This window comes from Callospermophilus lateralis, chromosome 15 (genome assembly GCF_048772815.1).
Source record: "Callospermophilus lateralis isolate mCalLat2 chromosome 15, mCalLat2.hap1, whole genome shotgun sequence".
Lineage (NCBI taxonomy): Eukaryota > Metazoa > Chordata > Mammalia > Rodentia > Sciuridae > Callospermophilus > Callospermophilus lateralis.
This window is the reverse complement of record NC_135319.1, coordinates 45212961-45232550: the sequence shown is the minus strand read 5'-3', so window position 1 is coordinate 45232550 and position 19590 is coordinate 45212961. Positions and strand designations below refer to the sequence as shown.

The 19590-nt window shown below is 35.7% G+C and overlaps 1 protein-coding gene across 6 annotated transcripts in view; it reads left to right on the top strand.

Annotated features, from left to right (window-relative positions):
* Anxa7 (annexin A7) overlaps positions 1-19590 on the top strand; it is a 31810-nt gene that overhangs the window by 9894 nt on the left and 2326 nt on the right. For 2 of the 6 annotated variants that reach the window (XM_076834394.1, XM_076834395.2), the window contains exons 2-13: positions 2124-2178; positions 4132-4336; positions 5312-5422; positions 5937-6001; positions 6411-6476; positions 10832-10934; positions 11147-11241; positions 14508-14621; positions 14828-14998; positions 17093-17263; positions 17341-17416; positions 18639-18751. In XM_076834394.1, coding sequence (XP_076690509.1) covers positions 2125-2178; positions 4132-4336; positions 5312-5422; positions 5937-6001; positions 6411-6476; positions 10832-10934; positions 11147-11241; positions 14508-14621; positions 14828-14998; positions 17093-17263; positions 17341-17416; positions 18639-18751 — 1344 coding nt within the window. In that variant the 5' untranslated portion in view covers position 2124. Of the gene's footprint in view, positions 1-2123; positions 2179-4131; positions 4337-5311; positions 5423-5936; positions 6002-6410; positions 6477-10831; positions 10935-11146; positions 11242-14507; positions 14622-14827; positions 14999-17092; positions 17264-17340; positions 17417-18638; positions 18752-19590 lie in introns of those variants that run through there. The other 4 variants (XM_077105347.1, XM_077105349.1, XM_077105348.1 and 1 more) reach the window with 4 other exon arrangements.

Here is a 19590-nt window from a genome sequence, read left to right as displayed (position 1 = left end):
TTGTTTCCTGATAGAAGTACAGAAAACATCTATTGATATTCTTGTCCAAAAAACCTGGATCTGAACAAGTTTCTAGATCTTACTACTGATTTTTTGGGGTGGGTGGTGGTAACCATTAACACTGAGGAGTTTCAGTTGGCAAAATCCAGACATTGGGAGATTTTACAATAAACTGGTTTGTTTCTTCAAATAAACTACAAGAAGAAACACAGGCAGCATAAGGAAGGGGAGGCTTATAGATAAAGAGACATATGAACTGATTATAATAGATGGACCTTATATACTGATTTGAACAATCAAAACTATAAATATTTTGAGACAATTGGAAATTCAAACAATTACTATATATTTGATATTGGGGAATTATTAAAATTTTAAGATACAGTGTTGATATATGATTGTGGATTAAAAGAGTGCCCTACTTTCTCTTTTAACTGATAATGTATTGACATCTTTGTAAGTTAAAGAATGAAGTCTATGAATTTGCTTAAAGATAACTTAAAGGGAGACCAGTAGAGGAAAGGAACCAAGTGGGGGAGAGCTGGGGAATAATATTGGCCAATTATACTGTGTGTATGTATGAGTATGTAACAACAAATCCCATCAGTATGTATAACAAATAAAAAATGTGTGTGTGGGGAAAGATAACCTAGGGAACATAGTGGTTGGGGGTAGAATTGACCATGACTTGGTAATTGTTGAACCTGAACATGAATAATATGAATGGTCATTCTATTAGATTAAACTATAATATTTCATAGATTAAAACAATTTCAGGGGCTGGGACTCAGTGGCAGAGTGCTTGCCTAGCATGTGTGAGGCACTGGGTTTGATTATTAGCACCACATACAAAAAATTAATAAGATAAAGCATGCTGTCCATCTACAACTACTAAATAAATAAATAAATAAATAAAACAATTTCAGTAAGACATGGAGTTAAAACTAACACTGTTCTTTTTACTTCTGAATATGTTTGAAATTTTCTGTAATAAGTTAAATAAGTACAAAACAAAATAAAATCTTTGAGAGACAAGTGGAAATTTTAACTCTGACACATTGATATTAAGGGATTATTCATTTTTTTCATATGTAATGACACTTTAAAATAGCTCTGTTAATTATTTTAACAAGTCCATGTTTTTGGAGCTTTGTTGTAGTATGTATAAGTTAAAATGATGTATAATTTATGAGATTTGCTTCAAAATAATACAGTGGAATGATTGGGAGTGAGAGAGAGTAGTAAAGAAATAGAATTTAGCCTTGCATTGATAATTATTGCAGCTGAGTGATGGGTTTATCTTTACTTTTGAATAAGTTTACATTTTTTCATAATTAAAAGTTTAAAAAAAGCAAGGATTTAATCAGGTATGTTAACTCTTTTTTTTTTTTTTTTACTTTTTTTTGAGCCAGGGGCTCACTGCTCCTCTACCCTAGCTGGCACTATAAGACCTCACTGCTGCACCAGTTCTATGTTAACTCTCAACATTTATGCCATCATTTTCATAATAGGGTTATATTTCCATATAAGGGAATTTCTGTGATACCTGGAAAGTATTTTTTATTTTATTTAATTATTTTTGGTTTTGTACCAGGAATTGAACCCAGGAGCACTGAACACTGAGCCATATCCCTAGCCCTTTTTGTGTTTTGTTTGAGACAGGGTCTCACTAAGTTGCTGAACTTATGATCCTCCTGCCTCAGTCTCCCTAGCTATTAGGATTACAGGCGTAGCCAGTATGCTCGGCATGTATTCATGTACTTTCACTTTGTGTCAGAAAACTACTGCAAGTTTTTCATTTATGAAAGCAATACAAGAGTATAATTTTAAAATGAATGTAAGTAAAAATTAATTGGCCTAAGTATTTCCCAAATAATAGTTGTAGAATTCAGAGATGAGATAAACTGTATGGTGTGAGAATGAAGTTGGAACCTTTACTATACTGATCTGTGCAAATAGCCAAATGAAGAAGCATCTGTTATAAATGTTGTATATATCCCTAATATCCACATTTTGACACCTACCATAAATCTTCTGTGTGGTTGCATGTGTGCCTGAGTATCTTGAAAAGCTTTAAAATTTACCAGAAATTACAGAGGACATTTTTTTTCTTATCATTACAGAATGTCATACCCAGGCTATCCCCCGACAGGCTACCCACCTTTCCCTGGATATCCTGTAAGTATTGACACTTCAAAAAACTAAAATATAGGGCTGGGGTTGTGGCTCAGCGCTAGAGCACTCACCTAGCACATGCAAGGCCCTGGGTTCGATCCTCAGCACCACATAAAAATAAATAAATAAAATAAAGGTGTTGTGTCCAACTATAACTAAAAAATAAAATATTAAAAAAACTAAAATAACTCATATCCTTGAAACAGGTATTATATAGGAGTAACTGATTGCAGATCTTACAGATGTGCTAGAGCAGGGTCATAAACTTAAACCTCCAGAGGTACCAAGTATAATTGGTGATTAAAAGCAGATGCTGTAGGGAAACTATCAAGAACAGTTTTTATTTATGGGAAGCTGGTGGCTACTCAGCTCTAGCCCCCATAAGGCTAAGCATGGAGGTAGATCCAGTGTTGCAAGATATTTCGACACCTCAAGTAAAGCCAGAAACTTACATTTAGTGTGCAATGACCTAAATTTTAAAGATTTTGAAGTTTTAAAAATGTTAACTGATATATGAGCTTATAAAACGGGTATGTAAGCTAAGTCCATCCCATGAATCCCTGGATTTTAACCATTTTGTTAGATTTAAAATAATGAAGAAGATCTTGACTCAGATAATTTGCAGTGGATCAGAGGGCCCTGGACTTGTTGATAGCTGTACCACTCTGAGGATGAAATTCATAGCTGAGGCATTCATAAGAATTGCACATTTCAATTTAATATTCATAAATGTATTAGGACTGTTATATAACCCTGGGGGACTGTAAAGTGGGGCCTATTCAGGTGAATGTTAATATGTGGATCTTTATGTGAAGTAAATATATGGCTCTCCTGAATTTGTCAGAGGAGAAATGAGAATTACTAATATGTTCCCAGGTTTGTACTAAACTGTAACTCTGACAACCATTTCTGTCAGTTAGGCTAATTGCTAAAATAAACAACCCTAAAATCTCCGTAGTTTATCACACATATCTTGCTTGCTTCAGTTTCTTGGAAGTGACAGTAGGGCAGGGGTGGCTGGGAGGAGGCCTTCTTTCATGTACTGCTTCAGATTCCCAGGTTCCTTCCTTGTATTGATTCTACCATCTTTTCACACCTCAGGTCTTCCACTGGATCCTATTTGGGTGGGAGATGAAGGAAGAAAGAAAAACATGGAAGATTGGGTAGAGGTTTTTAGTGGCCAGGCTAGAAGTGGCATGCATAAATTTTGTCTGCTTTCATTCACCAGTGTTCAGTCACGTGGTGCTCCCTAACTGCAAGGAGTTCAGAAAATGTAGTTCGGCTTTGTGGCTGGGGAGAAAGAGTTTGTTTTTGTTTTTAAAGATAGTCATTGTTGCCCAGGATGGCCTTGAACTCATGGGCTCAAATGATCCTCGTGCCTCATCCTCCCAAGTAGCTGGGGGTACAGGGATGTGCCACCACAACTAGCTAGAAGGAGTTTATTGAACACATTAAAGAAAGTCTACCACTCGTAGATGTCTGTCGAACTAAAATCCAAATGTTACACCTTGTGTATGATTGAATCACCCCTTTTTCTTTAATCTTATGCAACAGGTCCAGTTGTATTGCAAGAAAACAATGAATTCCTCTCTTTATGGTAGAGAGGAATATCTTTATCATATTTGCAAATGCTAGGAAAGTGAAGGAAATCATGAGCTTTATTAGTTGTTTTTGAAGCCTTGGGGTTGGCAAGAACCTAGTTCTGACATTCAAATAGAGAAATGGACCCCTCTTACATGACCCAAGTAGAATTAAATTTAACTAAATTTTGACAAGTGTCTGAGAAACTTGTTTAGTACTTATAAACTAGAGTAAGATGCTAGGACTTCTAATGAGATTTTTAAAAAGTAAAATAATAAGCTAAGAGACCTTGATGATAATTTTTGGTCCTCTCTTTTAAAATATGGGTCATATTTCTCTGATCATATTCATTTGAAAAATTTTCTGGTTTTCTAGCCTGCAGGTCAGGAGTCATCTTTCCCGCCTCCAGGTCAATATCCTTATCCTAGTGGCTTTCCTCCAATGGGAGGAGGTGCCTACCCACCAGCGCCAAGTGGTGGCTACCCAGGAGCTGGAGGCTTCCCTGCATCTGGAGGTTATCCAGCCCCTGGAGGCTATCCTGGTGCCCCACAGCCAGGGGGAGCTCCATCCTATCCTGGAGGTGAGTTGTGGATTGTGGGATTACTGATTTGGGATTGCTGAAGTACTTTTTCCTTTTCTCTCTTTAATTCCTGCTTGTTTTATAAGAGGTCAGAGTTGTTCTTAGTTAATCATGGACGGTAAGAGGAAATACCTAGCTGGCAAGGTGGAAGTATAAAAGTTCTCAGAGGACTTGAAAGCTGGGAGCAGTCTAAAAAATTCTGTGGAGGGAATTGGAATAAATTTAATGGTAATAATGGGCCAATACATAACACTCTGGTTGATTATTTATGATTCTAAGAACTAAGGCACTTCAGTTAGTATGACTTTAACCTTCAACTTTATCTGAAGGTTTTTAAAAGAAGGAGAAAAAAAAAAACCTTAGCAGTTTGTATGGTCAGTTAATAAAGAAGATGAGTGTAGTAAAAATTTTAATTTTATGTATTTTTGGTACCAGGGATTGTACCCAAGGGTGCTTAACCACCGAGCCACATCCCCAGCCCTTTGTTATTATTTTGAGACCGCCTCACTAAATTGCTGAAGCTGGCTGTGAACCTGTGATCCTCTTGTCTCAGTGTCCCAAGCTGCTGGGATTACAGGTGTGGGCCTCTGCCAGTTTGTAGTAAAAAATTTTAAGGAGTTGGTGAGAAGCTGAATAATACACAAGGGGACTACTTTTACAGCATTACTACTATAGCGTTTCCACTGTTAAAAATAGATTATTCTGCTGGGTGTGGTGGCGCTCACCTGTAATCCCAGCGGCTCAGGAGGCTGAGGCAGGAAGATCGAGAGTTCAAAGCCAGCATCAGCAAAAGTAAGGTGCTAAGCAACTCGGTAAGGCTCTGTCTCTAAATAAAATACAAAATAGGGCTGAGGATGTGGCTCAGTGGTTGAGTGCACCTGAGTTCAATCCCTGCTGCCAAAAAAAAAAAAAAGATTACTCTGAAGTTTTCTTTGCATGAGAATTTTCACTATAGCTTATTGAACTATTTTTTAGTTCCTCCAGGCCAAGGATATGGAGCCCCACCCAGTTCAGCGAGCTTTTCTGGTTATCCACAGCCACCTTCACAGACTTATGGTGGTGGTCCAGCCCAGGTTCCACTACCTGGTAGGTATCAGCTGGTAGTATAGAGAGAAACAGTAACATAATACTGTGAATTTTTTAGTCGCCATTGAGAGAACTTGGTTTATGTTTGTGATAGTCTTCAGTGAATATGTATATGGTTTCATGAAGCAATTTAATGGAAGTGCTTAATCAGTAAAATGGGGATGTGGAATCACTTTTTGTATTTAAAAGTATCTCCAAAGCCAAAAAGAAAACACTTTAGGAACATCTGTCCAGTGTGTGCCACAAATGAAAACACCCCTGATAACCATTCCAGGTGGAGTCAGAATTAAATGTAGGTCAAATGTAAAAATAAATAATTTGTTACTGTTGTGTAGAACAGGGAATATTAAAAAACCCATGTTGGGTTTAAAATCAGTGTCCTAGTGTGTCATCCTGTTGATAACATGAATGTTCTCATGTTTCTATATTCATAGTGATCAGTGTTATTTTGAAATATTGTCATATAACCTTTTTTTTGGGGTGGGGCGGTTATTGTTGTTTTTTTAATATTTAGGTGGCTTTCCTGGAGGACAGATACCTTCTCAGTATCCTGGAGGACAAGCTCCTTACCCTAGTCAGGTATTTTTGCTTCTACCTTTTAAAATTTAGTTTGGGAAACTGGAAAATGCCAAAGAAGGATACCACTCCTTTGCTAATATTAGAGGTTTCCATGAAGCAGAGGAAATGGCCTATTACAGTTACTTGACTTTAATCTTTGCTTCTGATAGATCCCTTGCTGTCTTTTGTCCATCAGCGTTTAGTATCCTGATAACTTCAGTAATATACATACAGATAATGAAGCTCATAACTTTAAAGATTCACTTGGGTTCTCAGCATTGGTTTTAGTTCTTTTTCTTCTTTCCTGCCCTTACCAGCAATTATTAACTATGAACTTGGGTCACTGGGTGATTGGAATTTCTGACAATGATTTGTGAAGGATTGTTTTGCTTTTCACTTTTCCATTTATAACTTTCCACTCTTCTTTCAGATCAATACAGAATCCTTTTCTTCCTATCCTGTTTTTTCTCCTGTTTCTTTGGATTATAGCAGTGAAGTGAGTAAGGCTTTCTAATGTTCATTAATCACTAGATCCTCTCTGTATTCCTCTATTTGTTTCTGGTTTCTCATGCATTTTTCTTTCATCACTTCCTTGAAAGCTCAATTGTGTGGGGATTTATCTTTTTGTCCAATAGTACTTGGCAGGGCTTTAAACATGGTAGTTGGTTAAGCATGTTGCATCGATTTCTTGGTAGCCCCAGACGGTCTCCCATACATATGTATATGAAATCTTCATCCCATCTCTATAGATCTGCTGGTTTATTATATTTCTTTTTCAGTGGTGCTGGGGACTGAACCTAGGATCTGAGCATGTGAGGCAAGCACTTTGCCACTGAGCTACATGTCCAATCTGATAACTCCTTATTTTTTGTGTGCTGAGTGTTTTTTTTTTTTTAATTATTTGATGCTTTATTATTTTTTGTGTGCTGAGTGTTTTTTTTTATTATTCTTTTTAGATATAGAGCAGTAGAGTATATGACAGTAGAGTATATTTTGATATGCATGCATGGAGTATATCTTATTCTAATTAGGATAATACTATTTTATTCTTAAATCACTTTATTAATTATTTCATATCCTGTGGAAGTTACTAGGATTAGAAGCAGTATACTTTTACCTTGATTTTATTATTGATTTTCTCTATTATATATTAACAAAGGTCTAGCATTTTCAAGCTTATTTTAGGCTGGAGTATAGTATTAGAAGAGAAATACCTTAGTGAATTATTTTGGCTCACTTTTCTGATTTGAGGAATTTGAGATCCAAAGAGGTACCTCTTCTAGGGCCATACAGTTAGGGAAAGACAAAGGTAAAGACCTGATTGTAGTTCTTCTGACTTTCAGACCAGAGTCTTTCTGTTACTCTGTGCTGCTTTGCCAGTATAGCAAATGATATTCCTCCAAAGCACATAGTAAATGGCTTTCAGTCCTTTTTTATGATTGAAGTTGATTATTCATCATATTATAAATCTGTGGTTAATCACTTGTGAGAATTTTGATTTTAGCTTATGCAGATATATAGTTTTAAAGACATCATTTTATAATTAAATGAGATTTTTTAAAATATAGAACAGTAAAATTAAAATATATGCACGTATACAACTTATTTTGTGTAACAATTTCCACCTTAAACTAGAACTGAAATTAATAGGGAGACCCAGCAGCTTGGGAGGCTGAGGCAGGAGGATTGCAAGTTCAAAGCCAGCCTCAGCAATTAGCAAGCCCCTAAGCAACTTAGCAAGACCTTATCTCTAAATAAAATATAAAATAGGGCTGGGGATATGGCTCAGTGGATAAGCAGCCCTGGGTTCAATCCCCGGTATTTAAAAAAAAAAAAAAAAGGGGAGTTAACAGAGCAGTAGATTTTGGAAGAGCTTTTATTTATTTATTTATTAATACTACTGGAGATTGAGCCCAGAGGTGCTATACCACTATGCTATATCCTCAGCCCTTTTTTGTTTATTTAAAAAAATTTTTAAGACAGGGTCTAGCAAAATATCCCAGAATGACCTCAAACTTTTACTCCTCCTCCTCAGCCACTGGAATAGTTGAGATTACAGGCATGCACCATTGTGCCCACCTAGCTGGAAGAACTTTTAGATGGAAATAGCTTAGTAGCTCAGTGGTTAAGTAGTTAAGTTCAATCCCTGGTAAAAAAAAAAAAAAAAAGCTCTTACCCACCAACTGATTTCAACCTTCCCACTGAAAAACTAACCAGAATTAGAGTGGGACCAGAGAGATCAGCTAGCCCAATTACCCATACAAGAGAGTAATTTTTCTTTATATCTTTCTTTTTTTGGTGGGCGGGGGGGGTGGATAATCAGGTACTGAACTCAGGGGCATTTGACCACTGAGCCACAACCCTAGCCCTATTTAAAAATATATACATTTATTTTTAGTTATAGGTGGACACCATATCTTTATTTTATTTTTATGTGGTGCTGAGGATCGAACCCAGTGCCTCACGCATGCTAGGTGAGCACTGAGTCACAACCCCAGCCCTATTTTGTATTTAATTTGGAGACAAGATCTCACTGAGTTGCTTGGGGCCTTTCTTTTTGTTGAGGCTGGCTTTGAACTCGTGATTCTCCTGCCTTAGCACCCAACAAAGGGAAGGACTTCTTTTAGCAGACACACAGTGCTAAGAAATCTCTCCTAGTGCTTTGACTGTTAGGAACATAGACTGATTTCTTTGAATTTAATATAATTTCTAGAGGATGATAATATTCTTGAAGATTCATTTCTAACTTAAGACTTTCAACATAGAATACGTCAACATTTTTCTCTACGGATGAAAAATAAAAGATTTTTTCCTTTTAGACAAAAGAGGAAAACAGTGGGAATCATCAAACAGTGTATGACCACAGTTCATTTTTCTTACTGTTCAGATCAGTTTATTAAAAGCAAGGTCTTCTGCCCTTCTAAGAATTTAGACAATAGTAGCTATCTCAATGGCCAGTATCTTAGTTTCTTGATACAGTAAGGCTTAAGTAAGAAGAGTATGTTGAAATTTTTTATACTTGAGAATTTGCTACAAGTAGAATGATTATAGTTTTTCCTTAAAACCATCATAGGAATATTTCTTGTTAGTATTCTGCTTACATTTTGGCTTAGATACTAGTAAGTGGGAGGAATTATTGACCATAAAATATTATCTTGGGACTGTATCTCTCTGGTAGAGTGCATGCCTAACATGCCCAGGCTCTGGGTTCAATCTCCAGTGCTGCCAAAATAAAAGTTTTTTTTTGAAAGAAGGTCATGTTCCCTTCTTCCCATTTACTTTGACCATAGTGTATTATTGTATTCGGAAGGTATAATTTTAAATTCAGTTTTAGTTGCCTAAAAAGCAGTTGGATCATTTTTGAAATAATATTGATTGCATGTTTAAATGATAATACCTTTGACATATTGGTTAAATAAAACATGTTGTTATAATTAAAATTTTTGAAAAATTCATGGGTTATTATCTTGCTTCATTCCATCCCTTATTAAGTCTGACTTGGAATATTTTAAGAAAACTACTGAATTGTTTCCTAACATAGTATTTAAAGTGAAATACTATTGCCCAACCTCAGACCTTATTTAAATTTTACTAATTACCCCAATAATGTACTTTCTCTGATTCAGGATCAAATCCAGAATGAAACACTGAAGTTATTGTCACATCCCTCATGGCCTCCTTAATCTAAAATAGTCTTCAGTCTCTTGTTCATGACCTTTACGCTTTTGAAGAACACTCATTTATTTTTAAAACATTTCTTAATTTTGGGTTTGTTTGATATTTCCTCATAATTAAATTCAGGTTATGCCTTTTTGTCAGGAATACCACAGAAATGTTGTTTTCCTAGCATATCATATCCAGAGGCACTTAGTGACTTGTTCCATTACTAGCAAAAAATTTTTTTTGATCACTTATTTAAAACATTACTTGCTCAGTTTCTCTCATGTAATAATCCAAACTATGCAGTTATCTTTGTTCTGATCATACTTTTGTCTCCTAATTTTAGCATCCATTGATACAGTTATAACTGAAACAGTTATTACTGTGGTATTTGTCAAATGGCGATTTTTAAATTTCCACATAGATTTGTACTTTAATAATATAGCCCAGGGTAGAGCGCTTGCCAAGCATGTGTGAGGCACTGGGTTCAGTTCTCAGCACCACATAACAAAAATAAATAAATAAATAATAAAGGTTAAATTCTTTAAAAATATTATATGTATATATAAATTTCATATATATATAAAATTATATATGTATATATATATGGTCTGTGTTCTGTTTTCTTGTTTGTTTCCTCATAAGATAGGAATATTGTACCTTTCAGAATCTTAATCATTATTTTTTTCATTATGTGGTTTTATTATAAAACATTTTATTTTTAATAATCAGGGCCTTTGGAAGAAATGAAGAGATATTACCAAAATTATATTGCTAGTTTGAAAACTTGTTGGGCTCTCATATCTATTTGACTAAAGCCATATTCTGCCTTTACATCAAACATTTTCACTCCTCTCACACTGTTTAGGGATCAGTCCTTTTTTTCTTCCTGTTCTAGCAAAAAGGAAGCCAATGCATAAGAAGACCATAACTTTAATTTCACAAGTTTGACCCTTTTGTGTCCTTGAAGATTGATGTCTGGCTAATCTGTTAATACAAGAAAAATTGGTTCCAAAGTGGGATAGGTCTTTCCTATCTGTTCTAGAATGAGCCCTGGTAATAATATGCTCATATTCTTGATATTAAATCCAAATATTGACCTTCTTGCCTAAAGATTGATATCAGGAGAATCTTTAATTTGCCTTATTGTCAGCAGAGAATCCTGACTTGGATTTTATGTTTTGTTCTTAGCCTGCAGCAATGACTCAGGGTACTCAAGGGACCATTCAACCAGCTGCCAACTTCGATGCTATGAGAGATGCAGAAATTCTCCGTAAAGCAATGAAAGGATTTGGTAAGGAAAACAGATTTTGTCTTTTATAAGAAGTTAAAATAATTAACTCTGAAGTAAAATAAACCTATGTCATAAACCAGGTTCATGTGTCAGCCTGTGCCCATGCTTTATTTTTTTCTGGTACATACTTCCTTGTAAGTATTCTATGGAATGATCTCCAGTAGTACCCAACATAGATTTCATTCTTACTTCAATGTGTATGGTTCTTACAGGGACAGATGAGCAGGCAATTGTGGATGTTGTGGCCAGTCGTTCCAATGATCAGAGGCAAAAAATTAAAGCAGCTTTTAAGACCATGTATGGCAAGGTATGGGTTTTTGTTTCTGTGTTTTTGCTTTTCTTTAGTGAGCACAAGCAGGGGCAGGTAGACTCTGCATTCATGTCAGATTGGATGCCATGTTTTTATTAGTATCTTTAGTACAATGGAGAGACAGCTAGAGTTTATAGACTCAGGAGTAGTGAATTCACTAACATTTCTTTTTTTTTTTTTAATTTTTAATATTTAGTTTTTTAGTTTTCAGTGGACACAACATCTTTGTTTGTATGTAGTGCTGAGGATCGAACCCGGGCCACACGCATGCCAGGCGAGCATGCTACCACTTGAGCCACATCCCCAGCCCACTAATATTTCTTTTAAAAGCCTTTTTCATTCTAGAGAAATCCTGATCTCATAGTCATTCCTTATACTAATGTCTCATATGTGAAAGTTGTTCAGTAGAAACCAAATTATGACCATAATCATGACCTCCTTATAGTGGAACTCAAGGCTTATTACATAGCCCCTGATTAATTCTTGGTCCTTAGCATCATCTTCTACTCCTTCCTCTCCCTTCAAACAAGTTCTGTATTAACATTAAATGGAGCTGGCTGTGGTGGCACAGTGACTCAGGAGGCTGAGGCAGAAGGATCGAGAGTTCAAAGACAGCTTTAGAAACTTAGTGAGGCTTCAAGGAACTCAGTTAAACCTTCCTCTAAATAAAGTACAAAAAAGGGCTGGGGATGTGGATCAATGGTTAAGTGCCCCTGGGTTCAATCCCCAGTACCCCAGTACAAAAAAAAAAAAATATATATATATATATATATATATGTGTAACTACTTGCCATTCATTGCATACTCTGTGGTCTCTTATAGCATGTTTTGTACATGCTATGTTCCTGGCCTTTTACACCTTTTTGTCTGCATGACCAACAACTTCTTAAAGACTGGGTTTGAATATCAATTACTATAACATTTCTGTCATTGCTCTGGGCAGAATTTAACTATTCCTTCTACTCTGGTCCCATAGCACTTTGTATACTGTCACTAATCTCATGGGACACCTCTTATAACTGTGAGCTTCCCTAGGATAAACCATGTGTGTTTATCTTTATGCCTATAGCACCAAGCATACAGTAACAAGTAACTTCCTAATGTTTGCTGAATGGTTGATCATTGATTAAATCCAGCAAGACTATGGCTAACAAGTTCCATCCTTCTTCGGATTTAATGAGAAACACTGGGCAGCATTATTTAGCTATTTATATAGGAATCCCCAAAATTTCCTAATATCTTCTGCATCTAGTTTACTTTTCTCAAAATGGAGTAGTGATTCCACAGTCTGGCCTTGCCTATTCTATTCTGCCTTTCGTCTGCCCAACCCAGGTTCACTACTACTGCGGCTACATTTTTTTTTTTTTAATTTTTAGGAAGGTGTACTCTGGGGATCAAACCAGGACATCAAGCACATAGGCAAGCACTCTACCACTAAACCACATATGCTTCTTTATTTTTTTTATTATTATTATTTTTTAATCTTTTAGTTGTAGTTGGACACAATACTTTTATTTTAATAGGATGCTGAGGATTGAACTCAGGGCCTCTCATGTGCTAGGCAAGCATTCTACCCTTGAGCCACAACCCCAGCCCCCTCCCCGCTTCTTTATTCCTAAGATTAAGTATGCAAACACAAGCCCTAGACTTCCGTAAAGTGCAATATCAGATTCACTTCTCTCATATTTTCCATGTTATGAATTTCTTCAGTTCATATCTAGTCTGTTATGCTATCTTGAATTTTCTCAGATACTGCTTCAGAATTAAAACTGAACTTACGACCTATTTTTCTTACCCCAGCTACCTTATTACTTGACTTCTTATTAGTAAAATGAGTTTTCTTGCATACTGTTGAGTCATCTTTGAGTCCATATTCTTTTTTTAAAAAAACATTTATTTTTTAGTTGTAGGTGGACACAATACCTTTATTTTGTTTTTATGTGGTGCTGAGGATTGAACCCAGTGCCTCATGCATGCTAGGCGAGTGCTCTTCCTCTGAGCCACAACTCCAGCTCCTGATTCCATATTCTTTATCAATTAGTGAATATTTATTCAGGGCCTACTATATGCAAGTAGTGTCTTGTCCTAACAATTTTATTTACTAAGTTTTATTCTGTAAAATGACTTTTTAAAAGTGTCTTTTGTATACTTTGTTCATTTCCATTGCTGCTGCCTAAGTTCAAGCCTGCTTGCCTGCCTTTCTTTCTTTCTTCCTGTCTCTCTCTTTTTCTTTCTCTCTCCCCCACCTCTTTCTTTTGTGGTGCTGGGGGTCATACTCATGTTAAACAAGTGTTCTACCATTGAGCTACACTCCCAGCTCAAGTCCAGGTCTTTATTACTTCTTAACTACATATTTCAATAGCCAAAATGTTCTTATTTATAGCCTTTTTATTACCATGGACCATCCTGCATATTGTTACTATTTATATCAAACTATCTTGCATAAAAGTTTCCAGTGGCTCCTCCCAGAAAGTAATCCAAGATTTAGTTATAGTTGTCTTTATTATTCCACTGAGCAAGCTTTACTCATTCTTTCCTCTTACCTGGTGATTCTCAAAAATAGCTAAATACCATAAAAAATTTTAGAACTTAAAAACACACAGAATTTCTAAGTCTTAGTTCTAGACACCAATTTTTAAAGAAGCTGTATAGATGATTTTAATACTGGGAATTACTTCTTTATTCCTCGTTCATGTTCCATCTTTCTGCCTGAAATACCCTTTTTTCTTTGCCTGCTAATTTTTTTAGGTATTCTTCAAAAGCTGGACTAAAAGCTTTCTCTGAGCTCTCTATCCCTTTAAAACTTCCATGTTTCAACTTTTTCGGTTTGTTTTTATACTCCTTGTCTGGTGCTGGAGTACAGGTTGGCATGTATTCTCTTTTTAGATATTTATCTTTCCAAATGAGAGCAAGATGATGATGACTTCTATTTCCTCATAGAACCAGTTTCTTGTACTAAATAAATATCCATTTATATTATTAATCTAAGTTATTATTTATTCCACATATTTCTCATCTTTGTAACTGGTAAAGTAGAACTGCAATAAGAATGTATCAAGTGTTCATAGATAGAATGAATATGTATCTGCTCGAATGTAACACACTTCCAATATATGTGTTATTTCTTCAGTATATCACTTTCAGATTTGAAATTTAGGTTTTTCTAAAGCAATTATATTTCATTTTTTCATATTTTACTTAAAAGATTTAAGTGATAAAATTTGGAGAATATGTATGCTTACATTGCATTTGTAATTAAACAGGATTTAATCAAAGATCTCAAGTCAGAGTTGAGTGGAAATATGGAAGAACTGATTCTTGCCCTGTTCATGCCTCCTACATATTATGATGCCTGGAGTTTACGGAATGCAATGCAGGTACTTTGTCATTTACTACATTTTATTCCATTTTACATGTAAAACCCCACAAATTACAGTGGTTCTGAATTTTCATATCTGAAATAATTTTTCAGTTCTAGAAGACAAGTATCTGTTGGAGTAGTAAAATTTAATTACTTTCAGTAATTGAAAATAAAGATTTTGCTTTCTTTTATATAATTTACCCTTTTCTTCATTTCACATAGGGAGCGGGAACTCAGGAACGAGTATTGATAGAGATTTTGTGCACAAGAACAAATCAAGAAATCCGAGACATTATCAGATGTTATCAATCAGAATTTGGACGAGACCTTGAAAAGGACATTAGGTCAGATACATCAGGACATTTTGAACGTTTACTTGTATCCATGTGCCAGGTGAGTGTAGCATGAATGTTTGTGTATAGTAGAGGGAACATACTTTATTGCCAATTTCTAGTGAACATTCTTATTCATTTTAATATTTAGCCACCTTGGAATATTGCCAGCTTTAAGAGGAATAGCACAGATTTGGTATTCAGGTTTTTTGTAGTTAATACTGGGATTTATTTCTGCAAATTTGGATTTCCTAAGAAATTAGAAATTGGGACTGGGGATGTGGCTCAAGTGGTAAGGTGCTTGCCTGGCATGCGCAGGGCGCTGGGTTCGATCCTCAGCACCACATAAAATAAAAGATGTTGTGTCCACCGAAAATTGAAAAAAAAAATGTTAATCAATCTCAATATCTCTATCTCTATCTCTCTCTCTCTCTCTCTCTCTCTCTCCAAGGTTTAGTGGAAACAGAACCCAGCTTTAGGCTAGAATGGGGATAAAACTGTATATTTAAGTTTAGCAGTGTCCTGCCAGTTATATTGGACCAAATGAAGATATGTAGGACAGCCATAGACCTGCTAAACTATGTAAAGAGAGCCAGAAATGCAGAAAAATATTTAAGGGTTTATATTAATACTATGGTTAGTATCATTCTTATTCTGATTCCCCAAATATGCTGGAGAAGTAACAGATAATACCCAAACTGGTATTTGGACAGAAAGGATGAGGGTGTATTTGAAAGGGATGATAAAAAAGACTAGCACACAGATTCAGTGTAAGGAGTTATGGCTGTCCTACTAGTGCATATGTCTTGAGGAATCTTAAAGTAGAAGAGGGACTCTTAAAAGCCAACGAGGTAATTGGAAAAAGTGCAGAAATTAAGGGATATGGAAACAAGAAAATGAAGCAGATAGGTTGTTATAACAGTAACAGAGCAGGGAAGTAGGTTAGCATTTAGAAAGAACAAGGAGGAAAACAGGAATAGTTGATGCTAAAGAAATGTTTTAAGATTTTACATGAATTGCTGAGTTTCTCTTTATGCAGGAAGGGTTTAAGACCCTGCCATACTTCTCCGCGGTGTGAATAGAAGATTAGCTTCCTAGAAAAGGGGACTGCATTTTGAGTGTGAGTCCAAAGGCAGTGTTAAGGGGAGTTTTTCCTTGAGCATCTTTTTCTGTGCTATGTTCAGATACCCATTTAGAATATCCCTCTACATATTCTTTGTGTTAAGTGCTTCTTAGAAAACACTCTTCACCTTGAGAGAGCATCTTTTCATTTTGTTCCTCAGGCACCAACTCGAAAGGGCAACCTTGTATTAAGATTATACTTGGGGGGGCTGGGGTTGTAGCTCAGTAGTAGAGTGCTTGCCTAGCATGTATGAGGCACTGGGTTTGATTCTCAGCACCACAGGTAAATAAATAAAATATAAAGGTCCTTTGACAACTAAAAAAATTTTAAAAAACTAAAAACACCTTAGATGAAGGAAAAGAAGTCCATAAAATCTCCATATTATATCTTCCCTCCTTAGACTTTAAATTCCTTGAGGGTAAGAACCTTTAGTTTTATGAATGGATATAAGGGGAATTCCATACAGTGCATATTGATGTTTAAATCTTAGCTTAGGAGAGTTTTAATTGTGTCATTTGGTAGTTTGTTTCCCCTAGTAAAGAGATTTTTGTTTAAATCTTTTCTGTTTTAATTTGACTCTCAAAGCCCTAAGTTTCTTCCTTTTTTTTTTTTTTTTTTTTTTCTTCCCCCTTCTGTATCAGGGATTGAACCCAGAGGCACTTTACTACTGAACTACATTTTTTATTTTGAGACAAAATAAGTTTCTGAGGCTGGCCTTGAACTTGTGACCCTCCTGTGTCAGTCTTCCAGGTTGCAGGTTCCAGGTGCTGGCATGTGCCACTGCCTGTCTTGAAACTCTTTGTTTTAAAATAACCTTATTAAACTCTGATCATTTGCTATAAAATCCAGACAGTACAATATAGTACCAGCTGCACTGCTACAGTTTCTTTGGAAATGAAAGATACATACGATGACTTAATGTATTAATCTTTAATAAGTTGTCTCTTTAAATCCAAATGTTACAAGATTGCAAAACAATGTTTTTAATAGCACTTTTCTTCATTTCAATTCGTGCCTTCTGTTTTTTTGCAGGGAAATCGTGATGAGAATCAGAGTGTAAACCACCAAATGGCTCAAGAAGATGCTCAGCGTCTCTATCAGGCTGGTGAGGGGAGACTAGGGACAGATGAATCTTGCTTTAACATGATCCTTGCCACACGAAGCTTTCCTCAGCTGAAAGCTACCATGGAGGCTTATTCCAGGGTATGAGCTTTTCTTCTGAAAATTTGGTGTCTGTTTTAGGATGTGAAAATATTTAACCCTATAATTTTTGTTGACAGATGTCTAATCGAGATTTGTTAAGCAGTGTGGGCCGCGAGTTTTCTGGATATGTTGAAAGTGGTTTGAAGACCATCTGTAAGATATTTTTGTGCTTTTCTTGGTTTTGTTTTCCAATCAATAGGGGTTTGAGTAGTTGTTCCCATTAAGTGATAATAATTAATAAAATCTTCCTGGCATCACTTAGGCAGAAACTGAGTTAATTATATGTTTTTCTTTGTAATTTCCTGTGAATGGTTGCTGGTGTGGTCAAAATAAGATTGTTTTGAGATTATTCAACTTTATCTATAATATCTTTTCCTGAGAACTGTGCAAGAAGATTCAATAGATTATAACACTTCTTTAAGGTGAACAGGAAAGCATTAAGGAACTACTGGTACCACGACAAAACATTTTTGAACCCTCAATTATGGTTTTTAAGTACTTAGCCCAGTGAGACCCTTTTCCCTTTTGAAATTAAACAACCGGTTTCTGGTGATCTAAATGCCCAGATGTCTATTTGAAATTGAAATTTTGTTCTCAGGGATACTAGGACTAAGGAGAGTAACACAATTGTATTAGCAATGGAGTGTCTTACAAATATTACTATCCTAATTATAGCAAAAGTGATAAATGTACACTTAGTAACCTACTATTTGTAGGAGGAAACTCAACTGAGTGAATTTTCTAGAGAAATACCAGATTTCTGAGCGTCATTTTGAACTCTGCTCAAATCTTATATCTTACTTTCAGCCAAATGATATTCTTGACTGAAAATTTGGTGTCTGTTTTAGGATGTGAAAATATTTAACCCTATAATTTTTGTTGACAGATGTCTAATTGAGATTTGTTAAACAGTGTGGGCCGTGAGTTTTCTGGATATGTTGAAAGTGGTTTGAAGACCATCTTATAGATGGTCGATTTTACATGAGTCCTAGGCTTATTTTTTTCTTACAGATGGTCTTCAAGCCACTTAAAGAAGTTTGTCATTATTCCTCTTAAGATATTACTGGGGCACACTTCTTACAGATTTTTCCATAGTAAGGGAGCAAATATAATGAATCTAAATCAATGCATTTATGGAGAAAAAAATGTTTTATGGGACAGAGGAAATCTTCTAGATTTGAAGGTAGCTTGTATGGTACAGCAAGAAAGAAAGATGGCTGAGAAAAAACCAAGGGAGGTTGACATCTCCAACTCCTCTGAGATTTCTAAGATGATTATGTAGAAAATAAAGGCAAGCTAGAAGTGACAAAAGAAGCTGGAGGGGTAAACTGGTTTTCAAGTCATGATTTTAGTCTGAAGTATCTCTGACTTGCAGTGCAGTGTGCCCTGAACCGTCCTGCCTTCTTTGCTGAGCGGCTGTACAATTCTATGAAAGGTGCAGGCACAGATGACTCCACTCTGGTCAGGATTGTGGTCTCTCGAAGTGAGGTGAGGCAAAGCAGCACTTTCTCTTTTTGTCTGGGATTTTGAATGTTAGCTTCTTAAAAATGTCTTAGTTGGTTGTGAACCCCTCAAGAATATTGTAAGAAAGATCTTTCTTTGTCACTGTATTTATTTGTCATAGTATTGACTTTCTTCATTTTGTGAGAGAGGCCTATAGTAGTGAACAAAACCCTCTACCTCCATAAAAACACCACCAAGAAATGTTCTTAATTGAGAAGATCTGTGGAGACTACTTATTTTATGGCAAGTTGAATGATATTTATTTTTAATTTACTTTTTGTAAGAAACAGGAGTCGAGCTGTGTTGCCTAGGCTGGCCCCCAAACTCCTGGGCTCAAACACTCTTTCTGCCTGAGTCTCCTGAGCAACTGGAATTATAGGCACGTGCCACCATGCCTTGCTTGTTTGCTTGCTTTGGTTTGTTTGTTTATTTATTTATTCATTTATTCACTTTATTTTGCCTGGCTGGAGTCAAACCTAGGGCCTTATATATGCCAAGCAAGTGCTCTACCACTAATTAATCTACAGTCTTGGGCTTATTTTTTTAATTTTTCTCATGTAAAAAATTACATGAAAAACTAATATAGGTTAATCCTATTAGATATAAAAGTTGATTGAAATTTAATGTCCCTTATTCATTATAAGGGATCACCATTTTTCTTTACCTAAATGTGGACTCAAACATTTTTATTTATTTTTATATATATATATATATATATATATATATATATATATATATATATACGCATCTATAAGAGTGAGTGTGTGTATGTGTGTGTATGTGTGTGTGTGTGTGTGTGTGTGTGTGTGTGTGCGCGCGCGCGT